At 43.2% G+C, this 22,222-nt stretch overlaps 1 protein-coding gene across 2 annotated transcripts in view; it reads right to left on the bottom strand.

Annotated features, from left to right (window-relative positions):
• MTUS2 (microtubule associated scaffold protein 2) overlaps nucleotides 1-22,222 on the bottom strand; it is a 421,538-nt gene that overhangs the window by 127,881 nt on the left and 271,435 nt on the right. For both annotated transcript variants that reach the window (XM_059684080.1, XM_059684081.1), the window contains exon 5: nucleotides 19,919-20,080. In XM_059684080.1, the coding sequence (XP_059540063.1) occupies nucleotides 19,919-20,080 (162 nt within the window). The remainder of the gene's footprint in view (nucleotides 1-19,918; nucleotides 20,081-22,222) is intronic.

Here is a 22,222-nt window from a genome sequence, read left to right as displayed (position 1 = left end):
CTCTGTGCATGACAGGGGAAGGCACCCCAACTCCCCAATCGGCCCTGCTCTGAGCCCGACCAGGGGCTGCACCTAGGGATTTGGCCTGCCCTCAGCCACCTGGGAACAGGCTTAAGCCAGCAGGTCATTATCTCCCGAGGGGTCCCAGACTGCGAGAAGGCACAGGCTGGGCTGAGGGACACCCCCTCCCCCCCGAGTGCACAAATTTTTGTGCACCGGGCCTCTAGTCCTATATAATAAAACTCTCATATGCAAATTGACCAAATGGTGGAATGATTGGTGGCTATGAACTTACCACCAAGGGTTAGACGCTCAATGCAGGAGCTGCCCCCTGGTGGTCAGTGTGTTCCCACAGTGGGAGTGCCACTCAGCCAGAAGCGGGGCTCACAGCTGGCAAGTGCAGCGGCAGTGGCGGGAGCCTTCGCGGCAGCACTAAGGAGCAGCAAGCCAAGTGGTAGGAAGCAGCAAGCAGGTGGGCGGTAAGCAGGGAGGGGTCCCAGACTGTGAGAGGGCACAGGCCGGGCTAAAGGATTCCCCCCCCCATCCCTAGTGCACGAATTTTGTGCACCGGGCCTCTAGTATAGGATAGAGGCCTGGTGCACGGGTGGGGGCCAGCTGGTTTGCCCCGAAGGGTGTCCCGGATCAGGGTGGGGGTCCCGCTTGGGTGCCTGGGCAGCTTGGATGAGGGGATGATGGCTGTTTGCAGCTGGTCACACTCCCTTTAGGGTGGGGGTCCCCACTGGGGTGCCTGGCCAGTCTGGGTGAGGGGCTGAGGGCCATTTTCAGGCTGGCAGTTGACTGAAGCTCCCAACCTCTCCTTTTTTTCTTTTATTCTGGGATTTATTTACCTTCTATAGCTGTCACTGGAGCTGAGAGCTTGCTTTAGCTCTGAGGCTCGGCTCCAGCTCTGAGACCTCGGCTGCTGAAAGCAGCTATCTGGGTTTGTTTGGCTTCTATAATTGAAACACTGTTGCAGCTCCAGCTCTGAGGCCCGGCTGGCTGAAAGCAGGTTTCTGGGTTTGTTTAGCTTCTATAATTGCAACATTGTTTCTTAGAGTGCAGCTCAGAGGCCGGCAGTGGCAGGCGGGGAACCTTGGCTTCCTCCATCACTGGAGCAAGCAAGCCTCCTGTTCGCTTCAGCTGCCTGGCTGCCGGCTGCCATCTTGGTTGGCAGTTAATTTGCATATCGCCCTGATTAGCCAATGGCAAGTGTGTCGGAGGTATGGTTAATTACCATGTTTGTCTATTATTAGATAGGATCTACACATATACAAACATAGTTATTAATTAACTAAATGGATCACATACTGTAATTTTTTTTATCTACCCACGATTTTTAAAGATCTTTTTCATATCATTTATTTATAGATCTTTTAAAATGTCACATTGCATCAATGGGCAAAGATGAACCATAATTCATTTACCTATCTCTTATTGCTTAAAATTTAGATTATTAGCAAGTGTTGGCTATTAAAATGGCTGAATGTGCTACAATAAACATTCTTCTACTTGTTTCTTTGCACGCGGGTATCAGTGTCTTTCCAGGACAAATGCATAGCAGTGCCTTTGCTCATTTACAAAACTGTGAGATGCAGTCAACTGTCCTCTACAGAACCTAGTCCACACTCCAACCAAGAGTGTGTGAGAGCAGCTCGTTCCCTACTGACAGTGAAATCTCAACACTTAATTTTTGCCAGATACTTAGAGTATCTTCATGTCAGTCATGCGCTTTTTCTTTTTTGAAAATTGTCTAATTAAACCTTTTGCCCATTTTTCTTACATTTTCCATACTTTCACTTTTAAAAAACTTATTTATAGTATCTTTTATTGGATTGCTGTTTTATGCAGTTTTAATGTGTTCAAATATGTTAATTTTTCCTGTCCAGCTTTAAGAGCACTATTATAGGTTATTTGTATGTCTGTGTGCATGCAAGTGTGTGTGTGTGTGTGTGTGTGTTTGTGTGTGTGTGTGTGTGTGTGTGAGAGAGAGAGAGAGAGAGAGAGAGAGAGAGAGAGAGAGAGAGAGAAAGAGAGAGAGAGAGAGAGAAAGAGGCTGAGGCAGGGATAATTTCTGGAGTTTGGGGAAGGAGGCAGGTATGCAGGTATTTGGATCTACCTCCTTCTCTCTTGTTCTTCTCTGGCCTGACTGGGCCACCGCCTCCCTCACACCATTGCATTTGCCTCAGCTCCTCTCCATCCTAGTCCATCTGCCTTCAGCTTTTCCATTACAGACCTGTCTTCATCTCTTCTGTTTTAACGCCTTTGGAGACTTTGTTTTAGTCTTGTTAGTTTGAATCTTCTAAGGCCTGAATTCTCTTTCATATCCCCCCATTTTCTTCCCACTCTCAATACACTTTGTGGCATGTAGTAACATACTGTCTCCCACATCTCAGTAATGGCGCCATCACTCACTGTGTGCCGGGAGCCGGTGCCGGGAGTCAGTCCATCCTTGCTGTTTCAAGGGACCTGGCATATATGGCATACTGTTCTTAATATGTTTGCTCACCTTCTTGGCACTATGTGTTTTAACCAAGGTCACCTCTCTGAGAAAGGTTGTTTCCCCAGGTAGGGATTTTCCCCTGAAGTTAGGGAGGGAATAAAACCCCTTAACTAAGTGCCAGGCGGGTAATTAATCACTTTAACTATGAACAATCATGCTTAAGCTACATAATCTTTACTCCCTGGAATGGAGATAAGAAACGCCCTAACCTTTGGAATAGAGATTGATAGGATTGAATCAACTGGTATAAATACAGCTGTAACAAGACAACAACACACAGAACCTAGACACAGAACCTACACAGAACCTAGAGACACAAGAACTTCGCTGGAGAGAACATGGCAAAAGATCCTGGACAGAAACTGGAGACAGAACCTAGAGACAGAACCTAGTGAGAGAACATGGCAAAAGATCCTGGACAGAAACTGGCCTCAGAACCTAGAGACAGAACCTAGAGACAGAACCTAGTGAGAGAACATGGCAAAAGATCCTGGACTGAACCTAACTATAGAAATTGGCAAGAGAACCTGACTAGAACCTGGTGACTGAACCTGGCTGGAGAACCTGGACAGAACCTGGCTGGAGAACCTAGCAAGAGAACATGGACACAGAACCTGGCTGGAGATCCTGACCAGAACTTGGCTAGAGATCCTGGCTAGGCTGCTGATCAACTGAACGCTGTCTCTGTGTCGTTCCTACTTCGCCGACTCCGTCCACACCTTTGGGGACCCCTGGACCTGCTGGGGTTGGACCCCAGCAACTGTGCTCAGGTCAGAAACACCAGGAGTTACCTTGATTTGCTTCTTTGCTTCTTGCCCCCATTCAGCCTGTCAGCAAAGCTTGTTGACTCTCCTCTGAGACTATCCCCCAGGTCTGACCACATTCATGCCTTGCATTGTCTCTGCAGAGCCCATGTCACCAACACCCCTTCTGCCTCATCTACAGCCTCCTGCCTGCTCTGCTATGCCCACCCCCACCTCTACAGCTCATCCCCCAATGGCAGCAGCTGAATTACTTAAAATCTAAGTTAGAGCAAGTCATTTTCAATTTCAAAACCCTCCAACCACCCCCCAAGACACTCAAAGCGAAATGCCAATTCCTTACCATACCACAAGGCCCTATACACCAGCACTCTCCAATAGAAACAGAATGAACCACTTGTGCAATTTTAAATTTTCTTGTAACAACATTTAAATAGTACAGTGAAATTAGCTATAATAATGCATTTTATTTGATCTGACATATTCAATATCACTTCAACATGGCACAGGTCACCTTTCAAGTTCTCAATAACTACTCCTGGGCCGGTGGCCACCACAGTGGACAGCACAGCCCCAGACGACCTGGTCTCCTGGCTACTTCACAGACACACTGTGATGGCTGATTTTATATGTCAACCTGACTGGGTGATGGGGTGCCCAGACATTTGGTCAAATGTTATTTGGGGTGTACTTGTGTTCTGGGTGTTTCTAGAAGAGATTAATATCTGAATCTGTGTGAGTGGGCCTCAGCAGTCTGCTGAAGGCCCGAGTAGAACAAAAGGCTGACAGGGAAGGATCTTCGCCAGCCTGATTGGCTGAGCTGGGACATCAGTCTTCTTCTGCCTAGGACTTGAACTTACCCCATTGGCTGTCCTGGGTCCCCAACTTGTTGAGTGGAGATTTTGGGATTTCTCAGCATCCATAGTCATATGTATATTTAATAAATATATAATATATAAATTCTGTAAAGAATACGTGTTATTTATGTGTAATATACTATATATGTATATGTATCTTATTGGTTGTGTTTCTCTGAAGAACCCTGACTGATATGCATGCTGATATCACTCTGGTCCTTGCTTGCACCTCCAGCCACACCACCAGCTTTGCTGATGATGAAATATGCACACTTCCTCCCATCCTAGGCACTTTAGCTTGGGTTCCTTCTGCACAGAATATGCTTCCCCCAGCCCTGGCTGGTGTGGCTCCGTTGCTTGCAGCACCGTCCTGTACACAGATAGGTCACAGGTTTGAGCCCCAGTCAGGGTACATGCCCAGATTGCAGGTTCCATCCACAGTCAGGATGCGTGCCAGCTGGGATTCATGCAGGAGGCAACCAGTCAGTTTCCCTCTCACATCAATGTTTCTCTCTCTCCCTCTCAATTCCTCTCTGTCTAAAATAAACAAACAAACAAATAAATAAATAAATAAATAAATAAATAAATAAATACTTCCCCCAGACTTTAAGCATGGTTCCCGCATTCATGCATGCAGGTCTCTGAACAAATAACCTTCAGAGAAGCCATGCCTGACCTCCAGGTGAAACAGTCCTGCCACCTGCCACTCTCCCTTTCACTTGCTTTGTTCTTCTTCACAGAATTTTTCATTACCCCTAAGTATATTACATACTCACCTGTTTGTTTATTGTCTACCCTCCCCACTAGAACACAAACTTCAACCAGCTGGCCACACCCTTCCCTGTACCACGTGGTCATTCAGTTGATGTTCTTCTTGCCCCTCCCCCTCCCACTGGGTTCCTTTCAAGACAGGGCCAGGCCAGGCATTCTAGGGCTTATAGGGGCTGGAACCTGGGTCCCAAAAGCCCAGCCAGCACTCCACACTGCTGACAGGAGTGCTTTTTTCAGAGTACCAATCCGTACCAATGGCTAATCTCATTCTTCCATTCCTTCTCTCCTCTTTGATTTCAGATATCAACAAATACGAAAAGGCAGCAAGGCCCCTGGGAGCTGAGAAGAGAAGTGGGAAAGGCCAAAAGTGCACTCAACACAGGACTTTAAAAGAAAACTAAATATGCATATTTAATCAGAGTTTCAATTTTTTCCATACCATGGAGTACAATTTGGCAACTTCTAGCAAATATTTAAATACTAATAGACTTGATTAAGCAATTTTGCTTCTACACGTCTCTCTTTGCAACACTTGCACAAGCGTGAAAAATGTATGTTCAAAGATACTTCATACACGATGACAATAATAAAGAAGTGTAAATAACCAAATTGTACATTGGGTAACAGGTGAATAAATTATGGTACATCCATACTATGAAGTACTATGCCCTTAAAAAGGATGAGGTAGCTCTATATTGTACCGGTATGGAGAGTTGCCCATCCTATCTAATAATAGACAAACATGGTAATTAACCATACCTCCGACACGCTTTCCATTGGCTAATCAGGGTGATATGCAAATTAACTGCCAACCAAGATGGCGGCCGACAGCTAGGCAGCTGAAGTGAACAGGAAGCTTGCTTGCTCCAGTGATGGAGGAAGCCAAGATTCCCTGCCTATCGCTGCCAGCCTTTGAGCTGCACTCTAAGAAACAATGTTGCAATTATAGAAGTTAAACAAGCTCCAGATACCTACTTTCAGCCACCTCTGGCCTCAGAGCTTAGAGCGGCAGTGATGGCAACAATGTTTCAATTATAGAAGTTAAACAAACCCAGATACCTGCTTTCAGCCAGCCACAGCCTTAGAGCTGGAGCCGGGCCTCAGAGCTGGAGCCAGCTCTCAGCTCCAGTGACAGCTATAGAAGGTAAATAAATCCCAGAATAAAAAAAGAAAAAGAAAAAAAGGAGAGGCTGGGAGATTCAGTTGCCCACCAGCCTGAAAATGGCCTCAGCCCCTCACCCAGACTGGCCAGGCACCCCAGTGGGGACCCCCACCCTAAAGGGAGTGTGACCAGCTGCAAACAGCCATCAGCCCATCATCCAGGCTGGCCAGGCACCCAAGCGGGACCCCCACCCTGATCCAGGACACCATTCAGAGCAAACCAGCTGGCCCCTACCCGTGTACCAGGCCTCTACCCTATATGGTAAAAGGGTAATGTGCAAACTGACCCTAACAGCAGAAAGACTGGGGATGACTGGTCACTATGACACACACTGACCACCAGGGGGCAGATGCTCAATGCAGGAGCTGCCCTCTGGTGGTCAGTGAGCTCTCACATGGAGGAGTTCTGCTCAGCCACAAGCCAGGATGACAGCTGCCAGTACACCAGTGGTGGTGGGAGCCTCTCTTGCCTCCTCAGCAGCGCTAAGGATGTCTGACTGCAGCTTAGGCCTGCTCCCCGCTGGCAAGTGGACATCCCCCGAGGGCTGCCGGGCTGATTGCCATCCTGGCCCAATCCCCCAGGGAGCAGGCCTAAGCCAGCAAGTGGTCACCCCCAAGGGGTCCCAGACTGCAAAAGGGCACAGGCTGGGCTGAGGAACCCCCTACCCCTGAGTGCACAAATTTTTGTGCACCGGGCCTCTAGTCTCTATATATAAAACCCTAATGTGCAAACAGACTGAAGGGTGGAACAACTGAACAACCAGTTGCTATGATGTGCGCTGACCACCAGGGGGCATACACGGAACATGGTGGGCATAGGTAGCAGGCAGCAGAGTGCAGAACATAAAGGGTGTTGGCTCCCACCAGCTGCCAGCACCGGCCCCACTAGCACCCACTGCCGGTGCCCAGCGCTGGCTCTGATCACTTGGTGCCATCAGCGGGTGCAAGCGGCGGCTGCCAGCCCCGATCACCCCTCAAGGCTTCTCCACCTCCTCCTGCTCCTGAGGAGCAATCAGGGCTGGCAGCTGCCGCTAGCACCTGCTGCTGGCACCGGAGCTGCCACTCACACCCGCTGCCAGAGCCCGGTGCCAGCCCCAGTCGCCCCTTAGGGCTTCTTCACCTCTCCCTGCTCCTGAGGGGTGATTGGGGCAGCAGCCACCGCTAGTGCCAGCTCTAGTCGCTCAGCGCCATCAGCGGGTATGAGTGGGGCCAGCACCATCAGTTCATGGGAGCAGCAGTTGTGGGAGCAGGGTTGCCAGCAGACAGGAGATTGGGGGCTGTGGTGGGAGGGGCTGGGCGGGGGCACGGAGGATGGACCAAGACCCGCCCCTGTGCCCACCATAGCCTCACAGCCCACAGTTCCTTTTAAGGTGCACAAATTCATGCACTGGGCCCCTGGTAATAAATAATAAAGTGAGTTGTTGAATAGTATGCATTTCTATCCTATTTTTATAACACAAAATATTATCTGTACTATGATTATAAATATGTAAAAAGATTTGAAAAACAGGCACCAAAGTTTTAATGATGGTGACTTCTGAGCAGCAAGATTGAGGGGCTTTTATTTTTACTTTTTATTGTATATGCTTCTGCATTATTTCCACTTTTTTGATGAATCACACAATACTTTTATAATAAGAAATAAATAATAAAGGGAGAGAAACCAAACCAAAATGGAAATAATTTGTCTGATCCATAAAAGCACAAGGAGAGAACCCAGACTAGTACAGCTAATTCTGCAGAAATTACTCTCATCAAAACTTCACAAACCCCTCCCCCAGGAACATAACCTTGCCTGGAAGATTCCTGTATGGTTCTGGGAATTCCTGATGGAAAATTATAGCAATCAGCTATTCTTTTTGCAGTTTTCTTGCAACCTAGACTTAGTCCAAATGTTTTAAAGTATACCATCAGCTTCCATTGAACTCTAAGATCTCAGAGTTGACAGAGGTGCCAGCACAAGCTTGGTCTCAGGGTTTTCTTGCTGCCCTCTGGCCACTCTCCCTCAGTCTCGCTGACTCCTGCTCTTCCTTACCTAAACCTGAGTGATGCCATCCCAGGATTCTGCTTCAGTCTTCTCCCATCCACCCTTCTGGATGAGCTTGTCTACTCAGCATGCTTGCACCACTGAGCTGGATGCACTGACCACTATAAGATCTGATATTTCCAACCCAGACAGGCCCAGACATCTCTCCTGAGGCCCACACCTTTTCGTAGCTGCCAACTAAGCATTACCACTTACCACTAAATGACCAAGTCAGCATGCCCCACATGGGACTAATTACTTCCTCTCAAATCCACTCCCCTTCTGGTATCTTCTTTCCTAGTCGATTGTTCCCCTGGTCACTGAAACCAGAAGCCAGTGAGTCCTCTTCCTTATCCTCCCATGTCACTAAGTCCTCCTGATTCTGCCTTGTACATGGCTCCTGAATTTGGCCCTTTATCCATTCTCACTTTTTACCTTAGTGCAGTCCCTGTCATTTCTTGCTGGGACAACTATAAACATCTCCTGGGTGATTTCTCTGTCTTGTGTCTTATCTTCCTCATATTTACCTAGCCCACCCCCCTTACCACTGCCAGAATTACTTTTCTTATTCATTAACCAGATCACATGATTGTCCCTATTATTTCTTTTTTAAAAAATTGAGGTTTTTGGGTGATATTGGTTAATAAAATTATATAGATTTCAGGTATACAATTCTATAATACATCATCTCTATATTGTATTGTGGGTTCACCACCCCAAGTCAAGTCTCCTTCCATCAACATTTATCCCTCTTTATCCTCTTCTTCTTCTCCCCATCTTCCCCTTCCTTCTGGCAATCACCATACCATTGTCTGTGTTCATGAGACTTTCTCTTTTTTTCTTCTTTGCTTAATCTCTTCACCCTTCTCACCCAGCCCCCAACCCTCTCCTCTCTGACAGCTATCAGTGTATTCTCAGTATCCATGAGTCTGTCTCCACTTCAGTGTATTCTCAGTATCCATGAGTCTGTCTCCACTTCATTAGTTCACTTTGTTCATTAGATTCCACATAATATGGTACTTGTTTTTCTCTGATTGGTTTATTTCACTTAGCATAATGCTCTCCAGGTCCATCCGTGCTATCGCAAAAGGTAAGTATTTTTGTTTTGCAGCCGAGTAGTATTCCATTATGTAAATGTACCACAGTGTTTTTTTATCCACTCCTCTATTGATGAACAAGAATAAACTAAATGGATTAAAGACTTAAATGTTAGACTTGAAACATAAAAATCCTAGAAGAAAGCAAAGACATTAAAATCTTGATCATTTTTTGTAGCAATATTTTTTTCTGACATCTCTTCAGGCAAAGGAAAACAAAAGGAAAAATAAACGAAAGTACATCAAACTAAAAAGATTTTGAACAGCAAAGGAAACAATCAACAAAATGAAAAGACAACTTACTAATGGGAGAACATATTCACCAATATATCTAAAAAGGGCTTAACATCCAAAATTTATAAGACACTTACACAACCAACACTAAAAATCAAACAATCCAATTAAGAAATGGGTAAAGGATTGGAACAGATACTTTTCAAAAGAAGACAATACAGATTGCCCAACAGACATATGAAAAGATACTCAGTGTCACTAATCATCAGAGATATGCAAATTAAAACAATGAGATATCACCTCACACCTGTCAGAATGGCTATCACCAATAAATCAACAAACAACAAGTGTTGGTGAGGATGTGAAGAAAAGGGAACCCTTGTTGGTGGGAACGCAGACTGGTGCAGTCACTGTGGAAAACAGTATGGAGTTACCTCAAAAAATTGTGAACCCACAATACAATATAGAGATGATGTATTATAGAATTGTATACCTGAAATCTATAAAATTTTATTAACCAATATCACCCAAAAAACACAATTATGCAAAAGGTTTTGTTTTGGTTTCCTGGAGCCCTCGATTCTCCTCTGGACTGGTCATCTCGAGGCCTGTGCAGAGCTGCCACCCTGGAATGCCTGTTCGTCATCATTCTGAGAGGCTCCGTTGCCTCTCTCCTCTGTCCGTCCCTCTTCTCTGGACCCCTCATGTCTTCCTCTTTCTTGGTCTGCTTCCTTATTTTGGTGGAGCATGTTGTGGGGGTTTTTTTGTTTGTTTTTATTTTTTAGTTCACAGAGAAAGGTATATGAGAGGTAAATTATCAGACATATTCCATGGCTGACATCTTGATGCAACTGTTTGGTTTAATCTGGAATTCTAATGTGGCAGTCATTTCCCTCAGATCTGTGAAGGCAGTTAGCTTTGCTTTTAGCTTCCAGGTTGCTGCTGAGAAGTTCGATATCATTCTAAATGTCAGCCATTGGTGTGTGATCTGTTTGCTCTCTTGGGAAGCTCTTGGTAGCTTTCTTTTTCCTTAGTGTTGTGAAGTGTCGTGCCAATGTGCCTTGGTGTGGGTCTTTTTTCATTTATGATACTGGGCACTTGGTCAGCTCCTTCAGTCTGCAAACCCTCATCTTATAGTTCTGGAAATTTCCTTGAATATATATCCAACCTATGTATCCTGTCTCCTTTTGGATATCTCCTATGACACTCAATATGCCCATGATTGAACTGCTTGTCGCCTAGCAAAACTTCTCAGTTCTATCTTCCCTGACTCAGTAAAGTGTGTCTTTTGCTCAAGCCAGAAATGTTAACCTCAGCCTCGTCTCATTCCTCTTTCCTGCTTCTCTACATGCAACGAAATGTGAAAGTGTTGTGAAATATGCACCTTGCATTTCTCTTAAATTTAGCCTACTTCTTTTTTGATAGTCATTGCAGCGTGTTCCTGCAGACCAGCGCCACTGCTCCTGTGGAACTTTGCCGCAGCCTCCTGCTTCTTCTCTTCTCCAGTCAACTCTGCCCCATCTCATCCTTCAGAACTCAACCGAGAGGTCTCTGGATGCTGCTATTATGTGCTGTGGCCAAGGCTTTATTACACTATCAGCTGAATGCCTTTTATCTGTGCAGATTCCCTATTAGACAATACTGTACATGAAAATTGCCCACTCAGTCAATGTTAGTAGATAAATGAGGTGGTTATTATCACTAACTAATAATGTTCTCCTGTGCTGGAAAATGAAATCAACCTTGCAAGGAGGTGAATTCCTGATATTTGGAAACCTCTTATTATTTTCTCCTCATTTCTCCTCCAGTGCCTCTCTCCCCACATAATAGGCATGTCCTAAGTGAGTAATGAGAAACTGTGTTACACACTGTTAGCCACAAAATTAGTGAACTCCTGAAAATGATGGATTTGTAGAAAGGAAATAGTTCAGTTCTCCAGGGGAATCAAGACACTGCATGATCTATGTCCTGAGAAATTGTAAATAAGTAATTCATGGTGGGAAAAATACTTTGTATATGTCAAACTACACAAATAGATATTGAGGTATTACTCACTGTGGCAGTTTCAGTTCAGTAAGACACAATGAAAGAAGTGGTCTGGATGATTTATCTCATTATTTACTCACATTAGTTCAAGAGCACAATAAAACTATGCTTTTCAGAGCTAACATTTTCCCTGTATAAAAAAAAAAAAGAACCCCAAATAGTCTATTTAGTATTAAATGAATGCCATCATGTTAGTATCCTGTAGTTTTACTTCAGAGACTATGTCATCCCTCTTATTTTCTGAACTATTCAGTCTTTGAAAGCTTCTAAGCATCCTTTTATTCATTCATTCATTCATTCATTCCCTCATTCATTCATTTTATAGTTATGGGGTGGCTCCCTTGTCCTTGATATGGTAGTAGCTATTGGAGAATCCAAGGTGAAAAGACAAAACCCTTATCTGCAGAAATTCACCAATTAGTGGGATGTGTAAATAAGCAATGACAAGATAGTGGAGCAGCCCAGAGGTTGGGAGAAGGACCTCCCTCTGGGAACACGGAGACAGAGCCAGGTAGGGCTTCACCAAAGGTTATAGTTGAGCTCAGATGTGAAATATTGCCAAGAAGAAAAAGGCACAACAATGGAGGGTCACGTGTAATGATACAGATATAAAGGGATAGTATATTCAGAAATAGGAGGTGGGTTATGAGATTGGAGGAGGGTTTTCATTCTGAGCCCAGCCTACCTTAAACTTTAGCCCTCTATGATCTTGAACTTCATCAGACCAAGGCAAATTTTTTACTCAGTTTCCCTCTAACATACCTGAATTCCCCTGAAAATCCAATTTATGGCTAAATAAGACTATTGTTCAATTAAATACTTATTATACTAATTATATAGGTTTTTTCTTGCTTTCTTTTTTATAAATAGGAAACTGCAATCAAGGTTGCCAATTAAGGGAAATGATGATTAATGAACCAACAGGAAGTAACCAAGAATTTAACTTGTTTTTGGCTGCAAATACTTATAGTTCAAAGTAAGGTATCTGTCCAAGATGACAGCTCAAGACTCAGTCATCAAATGGAAATACATATTTAAATAAGTAATTTCCTTATTTATAAAAAGGACATGTACTCATTGTAGAAAAATGAGAAAATGCTTTTTCTTCATTTCACCATATCCTCACCCAGTGATAGCCACTATGAACCCACTGAAATGTATTATTTCAAATCATATTATGTATATTTAGATTTTTCTTAATAAAGTATTATAATACAGTTTTAAACACTTTTTATCGTAAAATATAATACTTCAAACTTATTTGTATAGTTTAGCAAATAATTATAAAGCAAATACTCATGAAATTGTACCCAGGTCAAGAATTAGAACATTCAAGCTAATGAAGAATTAGAACAGTATCAACCCCCCTGAAGCTTGTGTCTCAAGCCTCTTCTTTCCCATTCAAGGAAACTGCTGGCACTATGATTTGGTCATTTCTTGCTTTTCTTCATAGTTTTGCTACTCCACAGGCATCTTTGAATAATTCCTGAAGTCTCTTTGTAAACTTTATATCAGTGAAGTCATACCATGTGTATATTCTTGTCTTGCAATTTTTATGAAAAATTGTGTCCATAATATCCATCTGTATTTAGACAGCATGTAGTCCTAGTTCACTCTCATTGCCAACAGTGATCCACTGTGTGCACACATCTCAATGTACCCATTATTTTCCACGTGTGGAAGTGTCAATTATTTCCACTTCCAGTTTTAGCAATTACAAGCAATGTTTCTTTGAACTTGAACATATCTCCTAGTGAAAAGGTGGTGAAAGGCCACTGAGAGCACTGGGGGGTAGGCTGGAAGGGTTTGACTGATCTCAGGTAAGCTGGTTGGGTGATTGTTGATTAGCAAAGTGTGGGGCCCAAAGTGGTTCTCAATAGAAACATGCAGAGGGATGAAATATGAAATATATGAAAACTTTTCAGTAACGAAGAAATGTGTCTGTCTTTTCCAGTTATCTTAGAAAATAGACAACTGGCATTAATCTCTTTCTGTTATGTTTGCATTTCTTCCACCTTTCTCCCCCATGATGAAATACATTGGTATTTCATCAATGTAAGACAGCCAATAGAATATATAAGAACTCGAGAAAGAAATGAAATTTTCAATAGTGACATGTAATTAAAAGTTCCAGACTCATCATGTTAAGAGACTGGGCTACATCATGGCAAAAATTTGTATAACAATGCATTTCATACAATAGGCAGTGTTCTAAACACCAAAATGTTGGAAGTCACAATGGAAGACACAGCTCTCAAGGACCACTTGCATTAATGACTGCTGGACTAGTTCCCACGGCTCTTCCAGGCTGACAGATAGAGTGGGCAAAATACCAGGGTGTGACCTTTCCCATAAAAGTGTGTACAGATTCGTGAGGAAGGGTTTGGTATTTGTGAGGGAGGGTTTGGTTATGTGCCCTACTTCTGCGGAGCCACCACAGAATGAAAGGTTTCACATCAGCCTGTAGGTAGCTTACAGCCAAAGGCCAAGGTGAGTCCAGCATTTTATGAATTCTCTGATACTCTGGGTGTGGATGTCTTAGATTGCTTCCCAAATTATCTAAACCATGGCTATTCTTTCTGTTGTTGTTTTTTTCTTTTTGTAAAAATCTTTATTGTTGAAAGTATTACATATGTTCTCCTTTTCCCCCATTGACCCCTTCTTGCTGTTGTTTCCAAAAAAGAATGTGAAAGGCAGAGCAGAGAAAGATAAATGTTTCTTTCCCCTTACATGGATCATTCTGCAGCATTTCAATTATAATTGCTAAATAGCACCCTAGGCCACAAAACTGGCAACAGAGAATGAGGGTATTAGAGTTTTAAACTCAAGTGTCCTAAAACAATATCAAACTGTGTCAATGAACTGCTTAAGGGAGAAGCTTTGTGTAAGGATTGTAACTCAGGTGGACTTATCAGTAAAACTGGAAACTGACGAAGCAGCTGTGATTCTGCAACTTTTTCCATGCTGTCTGTCTTTTGACCACTTTACAGCCTGTAAGTTCGTTCATAAAAGGGTTGGAAGAGGAGTATATTTTCAAATCGACAAGACATCTAATTGTTAGCATCCCTAGTCCAAGACTGCCAGTGGAGAGGGTCTTGGGAACCTGTACTGTTTATCAAGAGAGAACTTACGTTGCTCATCAATATGGAATGCTGTCTTCACCATCATTGCTATCTGGCAACTTCTACTGACTCTTCAGGTCTCTGCCTGTGTGTTTCCTGCACACTATGCTGGGTCTATACAACATGCCTTTATTGTACACTCATTTCCCTTTCACAGCTCTTAGCATAACTGTAATTAAATAATCTATAATAAAAGGGTAATATGCTAATTAGACTGGATGTCCTTCCTGACAAAGCCAGGGCCTGAGGTAAGCCAGCCAGGGTCCTGGGTGCTGGAGAGAAGCTGGTGCCGGAAGCTGGGGGAAGGAAGGCCTACTCTTGCACGAATTTTCGTGCATCGGGCCTCTAGTTGAATATATAAGTATAAGCTCCTGTTTTACCATCGGCTCCATCCCTCATGCTTCCCCAGGCATTCAGCACAGTGCTCAACTTAAAGAAGGTGCTCAGTAAACATGTGTTGAGTGAGTGGATGCCCATCCAGATTTTACTCCTCAGTGCCTGGGATGACTGAGAGTTGACTTTGAGGTTACAGCTCATGATTTGCAGTGCTTCCTGGCCTGTTGTGAGGGACTAGGCACCTTCCCACTGCTGGCCAGATAGAACAGCAAACAGGGACATGACTCTGAATGATGAAATGCATGGCTCCACACATACCATACACCAACCCCACTACATTTTCTGTCTCTATGACCTCATGCAAAGGAATGGGTCTCAAAATGATAGCTTTAATTTTTCTCCCCCAAAGATTCTTCCTAACACATTTACTCTCCTATTATCTCCTCTATCCCAACCTATTGCAGTTTCCCCTGTTGGCTTCACAGTGACAAATAATTGAAGCTGTGACTGCATTTGAGACTCAGCCTCAGGGAGAACACAGTTGACAGTGCATAGTAACCCCAAAGAGCCCGGTGCAGCCTGACTGCTTTGACCTTGCCTCCTGCAGTCCCACTCCAGGGAGGTTTCTGGACGCCCCTGAATCAATGTGGCTCCCACATTGTAAGGTGCCACAACTCCTTCATTATCAGGAAAACATGCCCTTAGAGCTATTAATGTGAAAGGAGCTTGTATTATATGCAAGGGTAAGAACCACCCCCAAATCATCTAGACCTGACATTCCAGTGGTCATCAAAGCAGAATGTTTAAGGTCTGAAAGCTCTTCCTCAATTTCTTCATTTAAGATGTGCCCAGAGCCCAGCTGCTGGCTCAGTGGACTGAGCGTCATCCATGCACCAAGAGGTCATTGGTTCAATTCCCATTCAGGACACATGCCCCAGTTGCAGGCTCGATCCCCAGTGTGGGGCATGCAGGAGGCAGCCCATTGATGATTCTCTCTCATCATTCACATTTCTATCTCTTTCTCCCTCTCCATTTCTCTTTGAAATGTTAGAGCAGCTCTTTCTGGCCCACATGCACATGAAAGTGCTCAATAAACACATGTTGATGATGTGGATGAACTGCTTGTATTTTTAAATTATAATATGCCCCCAAATGCCAAAATTTGTGGAATTGAATGCAGAAATAAAAACTTGCTTTTAAAGTAGTAAAATTAATTTTTCTGATACAGTGGTTTCTGTAGTCTGTAGCATAGCAGCCTCAATAGTCCCAGGGGTTCCCCCCGCCTAAATAGAGAGGAACCCAAACAGTAAGACACCAGCTGTTCATTTTCTATATAACCACAGGAAATCTTTCTATACCTTAGGCTGGATAAAGGAGTTCTATTTTCTATAATTCATCATGTCAACATGACAGAATCAGAGGGCCTGTTGACCAAGAAGTAATTTATCTTCAGATCACTATTTTCATCTGAAAATATTTTCCTATTTGTTACAACAACTACAAACCAGTTTGAGGTAAAGCGAACTATTCATGTAAAATACGGATCAATGCCCAAGAGAGTTTGTGCTTGACATGTGAACAACAGGAGAGCTCTTCATGAAAATTGCAGGTCGGGGAGAGGGGACAAAGGGAAAAACAGTGAAAGACAAAGGCTAAGTTTCTAAAATTCTTAGGAACCTTCCATTTACATAGCCATGCAGAGGATGTTTAATATATATATATATATATATATATATATATATATATATATATATATATATATATTACTATTAGCACTAAACCCACAATACTTTCCATTGCCATCATATTGGTGTCAATGGGGCAATAATCATTAATTTACAGGAAGACAATATTATAGGAGTGGGTCATATTTTACACCTCCAAACATGTTTAAACACAGCTCTCAACCTGTGTCTGAAAACTCAGGGAAGGAGGGACATGGACAGACTACAGAATTATTATATGTGAACTGGGAAGCCATATGTGAGGTCACTAGCATTGTCCTAGAAAGAAGAACTCAATGTCTAAGAAGTATTTCCAATGGTAGTTATTTCAATAGACTGTTACTAATTGGCCTCCCTCTGAGTAAGGGCATCTAAGCAGCAGTGTCAGCCATGGTTAGGTACATGGGGACATGACTCTGAATGATTGCTTTAAGTCAGATGACGCGGATGAATGCCTGCTCTGCTCCATAGAAGCTATATGACCCTGGGTAAGGGGTTTCCTTAATTCCCCTAAACCCCGTTTCATCCAGAACTAAACAAGGTAGAGTACACAAATCCCTAAGCATATTGAATGGTACCCAGAGAATCCCCAGATGTTTATGGCCATTGACCACTCTGCACTTCCCCTGTGTGAATTACTCATGAATTTCTTTTACCCATTTTTCAAATTAAGTTGTATTTTTTTCCTATTGATATTCAGGTATTCTTTCAATTGCATGCATATTAACACTTCATTGCAGCATTTTCTATCTGTTTATCATCCTTCTTACCTCCATGATGTCTTTTATTGTCTTTTTATGTCTTTCATAAAAATTTTAAATTTTTGTGTAGTTGAATCTATCATTTTAAAAAATGTTTCGAGGTTTCATGTCATGTTGAGAAAGGCATTTCCTATTCCAACATTTTAAACTAATTTCTAATTATTTCATTATCAGAAAGTATGTTTTGAAAACATACAATTAAAGTTTTTGTCTATTATGTTGTTCACCACAATTATTTAAGTCAAAGATTTAAAATCTTAACAATTTGTGCTAGAATATAAATTTCTCTTTGGATGAAGTGACACTCTCTTCTTCCCCTGATTGTGTTTCTTAGTTTGCCCTTGTGGTCAGGAAGCTCCAAGCCTAGGATTTTCTCTTTTGTGTTACTTGGATTTTTATCCCTGTACCTATGTTTTTATGGTCCCTTTACTGAATGCTATCTTGGATCTTTTCTGAAATTAGAAAGTCATTAAATACAAAATAAATTAGAAAATAATTAAATAAATAAAAACAAACAGGGATTAAATAAATAATAGAACATACTTATTTTTAGTTTAAGCTTTCTCAGTTCACTTGTTTCTCAGTCCATCTTACTATAAATTCTTTGTCTTCTAGAATGAACTGGACTCTAGTGGGTAAGATTACAAATACTTGCTCCTACTCTAATTATTCATTTACAAATCTGTGCACCTCATTCTTACCTCCAGGGTAAGGGCAATTCTAATTATCCTCAAATCCAAGTCACCTGTGGCTTAAAGCGAGCACTAAGATGTTTGCTGAATAAATGAATCAGAAAAAAAGTCTCTCACAAAAAATCTCGATCACCAGTAATCGAGTTTAAGGAGGCAGCCCCAGGACACCCAGGGTATGTCCTATTGTGGGCGTATGTGGCATCTACAATCCAGGATGACAGCAAGGAGCAGATGACCGAAAGGTACAAGAGTTGCCATCACTAGGCTGCAGTCACCAAGGGAAAGAAGCAAAGCACCACAGTTCGGTTGGCACAACCCACGTAATTAAAATAACCCAAACACTTCACAGTTCCCAGAAATTCAATTATTTGGGATTTAACTGTATCCTGCATGCCTACCTTCAACTTTTTTAATTAGTTTGATGATGAACAAATGAGGCAGTGTGGAAGCTGAGTTCCTTTTAGAAACTAGATTTCATTTAAATTAGAAATTCAAACCACTGGCATAGATGAAATGCTAAAATTCACTAATAAAATTTCTATTAACAACAATAATTTTGAAATACAAGGAAGCCTCAGGTGCTGGAGTTAGATTAAAAAAAAAAGTTCTAAAATCTTTAAAATGAGCTTCCTGCTTTGTTTTCCCAGTTCACACCTGATAATTCAATTCCACTTCCTCTGGATTTTTCCACAGTGGTCTCCTTATCTAAGGCAGGGGAACAAAACAAATTACTGTCTCGCCTTCACAGATCTTGCTCTACAGTGATTTAGGACCCAACATCCATTCTCCCTCCCTGTTAGTGTGCCTTCCTATGTGTGGAAGGTGGACGGCTAACTACACCCTTGGACATCCCTGCAGGTGCACAGATACCTGTGCGTGAGATATGATAGGATCCAGAGGGGCAGGGACCACACTTGGTTTGCTCCAGCAGTTTTCACTGACAAACATCTTTGCTTGTCCTGTGTTTGCCTCAGGTGAGTTTCCTGTGTCCGGTCACTAGCTTCATAGGTGTGGAGGGGCAAGGCATGGTCTGGATCCAGCAGGCAAAGCATGGCTCCAGGTCAGCCCTTCTGAGGTAGCTGTTGATCCCAGGATCCCAGCTTTGGGACATGAGCCTGGAGCCAGCAGGGTCAACAGTATCCTGGGTTTCCGGAGAGGAACTGGTGCCCTTGGGGTTCTGGGACTCTCTCCTGGAGGCACAGTCCGGAGCTTGCTCTCACGGTCCTTCCAGTGATTTTCTCAGCTCCTGCTTCCCTGAGACAAATGCCAATCTGGCCTAAAATAGCTTGCTTCTTGTTTATTTTACAATCAAAAGAGTGAGAGGCAGTTGTGATAATTTTAACATGAAAAATGAGTGTGCCTTTAAAACAATGGTATTATAATTGGTACTAGAAGCCCGGTGCATGACATTCGTGCACAGATAGGGTCCCTAGGACTGGCTGGCAATCAGGGCCAATCTGTGGGGTGACTGGTTGGGCGATCAAGGGGGCCCCTGCTGGCACCCGCCTTGGCCGGCCTGGTGCCGCCCGCTGGCCAGCCCCCCCCCCCAACTGCCACCGCCGGTCACCTCCCTCTGTGGGGTGATGCAGGGCGATTGGGGGGCCCCCCTGACTGGGGGAAGCTCCTGCATTTGTCTTGTGTGCATCATAGCAACTGACCGTTCCACCAATTGTTCCACCATTCAGTTAATTTGCATATTAAGTTTTTATTATATAGGATTATAATAATTGTTATTAACTTTAAGTGCCATTTAAAACTCATCTATCATCCCATCTAAATAACTGATGTGCACAGAGACTTTCCAAAGACATTTAATGCAAAGAGTCTTACCAGCAGGCGTGGCTGTGGATTTTGGTGCTGGAAGCAAACTCCTGCGGGGGGTAGTGACACTGGAGGTCGCCAGAGGGGCCACGCGGCCAGCTCCCTTGGGTGCGTCTTTGGGAGGCAGGGCTGCTTTCAGGGCAGGCTGCTCTTCATTTCCAAAGGCTGAACCTGTGGGAGGCAGACAGTGGTCTAATTATATCTTCATGAAAAATGGATGGACCCCATTGCCATTTGCAGTTGCCAACCAATCCTGCTTTGGAACTCGACCTCCCAGTGAGTAGTCCTGAAAAGCAATTTTCCGGACCAGCTGTGAAAAAAGTTCCCTTCAGACACCACATAGAGTCTGTCATTTAAATATCCTGGGCAGGGGGCTCCATAAAAGTCAACAGCAGCCTCAGTCCAGAGATTTTACATAAATGCACACACAAGCCACCCCTTCCCACCCCCCCCCCACACACACACACACAAGTATCTATAGCTACATGGCTGTGTAACTATATATGATATGCACTTATCTGGTACCTCTAACCCTTTCTTAGAAACCCATGTGAGGGGCTCAGGAGGGGTGAGAATAGGACTTACACGTGCTCCACTAGGCAGTTTATGCAGAGCTTCCTTGGACCCAGCTAATTCCACCTTCAGAGTAAGAAGCTTGGGATGAAGGGAGACGGGAAAGCTTGGACACAGAGAATCCCTTTGAAAATCAAGAAGCTTTTGCTCGAAGAGCTGAGGCCTCACCAAACTGAGAGGACCCTGAATTAGAGCCTAGGTTATTTCCAAGACAGAAGACATTTATGGATAATTTCAGTTTACTATTCAACACAAAAGCAGACTCTCTATAAGATGGTGTATTTGTGACTGACTGCTCTGACACTCTGAAGGTATGGCAAATTGGGGTATGTGTCAGGTTTAAATGCACAATGCGGTTGTGGCCCAAGCTCTTCTAGATCTTTCCAAACCTACGGACAGTGACACCACCATCTATTTCCTGTTAAAGGACAAATCTTCTAAATACACCTCTGAATACAACTGAGAGGCCCAATTTACTAAATTAAACAGAGAGCCTTAAAGTTGGTCAGCTGAGCGGCACTCCTGCTGTGGGAGCACACTGACCACTGGGGGAAGCTCCTGCATTGAGCATCTGCCCCTGGTGGTCAGTGCATGTCATAGCAACCGGTCGAATAGTTGTTAGGTCATTCAGTCATTTGGCTGCTTAGGCTTTTATATATACAGATAATACAGAGAAGAAGCCATGTTGAGACTGAATATTGAATGACAACTCTAATTGAAAATTTTTAAAAAAATTAAGTACTCTAAATATGGAAGTGGTACTGAGTTCCATAAATGCTCTGGGTACTTCATAACAATGCAGACAATAGGAAACTGTTGTTTACTAAGAGGAAGAAAAGAACTGGAAATAAACAAACTGTGCCTGTGTGAGCCAGGAAAATGTTTTTCTGGAGAATTCAGCCAGCGGAAATGACTTGTGTGTCTAATTCAGTCATCTCATCCCCAACAAACCTGACCCTACCCTTGCCTGCTTGGATAGTAAATGGTGTAGACCTGGAATAGAGCCAAGCAGCTGTGGGAACTGCTGCCTCTGCCTCCCACCTCTGCACCTCTGCTCCCTCATTTATAAGTGGGGAGAATGGTAATTGAGCTCACAGAACTAATGTGAGAGTTATAAGAACTAATGCAAGTGAATTTTTAAAAAGCTGATAAAATGTGTAGAGTAGTGTCTTGGACTCTCTGATATGTTATTAACACTTATAGGCCCCTTTTAAATTCAGTGGCTCAACATCACAGCAAATCAGTTTTCCATAAGAGCTTGGAAAGTGTTCAAGGGTTAATATCAGAAGAACTGCTCTCAATGAGAATAAAGGAAAGGGCTGAAGTAGATCTGATAGAAACTGCAACTTGACTGTCTTCACAAAATGATGAACTACTCCTGACAAAGGGAAAGGTGAGAAGAGCAATAGAACGAACCACCACACTGGAGAAGTACAGCATATCACCAATTCCATTACCCAGGAAATGGCCTGGGCAGAGGGCCTGAGCCGTTCAGCTTCCCTAGAGATTCACAACTTTTTCAAATCGCTGGCTGCGATTCACAGATTCACACCCACCATAGGCAGTGACTGTCATGCTTTAATTAATTAGTAATTATATAGGTTTTAATTTATAAGTCTCTGACAGGTAGTGAGATTGAACATTTTCTTTTCACATAGGTATGGGCTATTCAAGTTTTTTCTTTTATAAGATGCCCCTTCATAACTTTTGTCCATTTTTCTACTGAAGTGTTTTGTTTTT

The sequence above is a fragment of the Myotis daubentonii genome, chromosome 2, assembly GCF_963259705.1.
Source record: "Myotis daubentonii chromosome 2, mMyoDau2.1, whole genome shotgun sequence".
NCBI classification, from domain to species: Eukaryota; Metazoa; Chordata; class Mammalia; order Chiroptera; family Vespertilionidae; genus Myotis; species Myotis daubentonii.
Note: the sequence above shows the minus strand (reverse complement) of the source record. Positions and strands in the feature narration are given on the sequence as shown.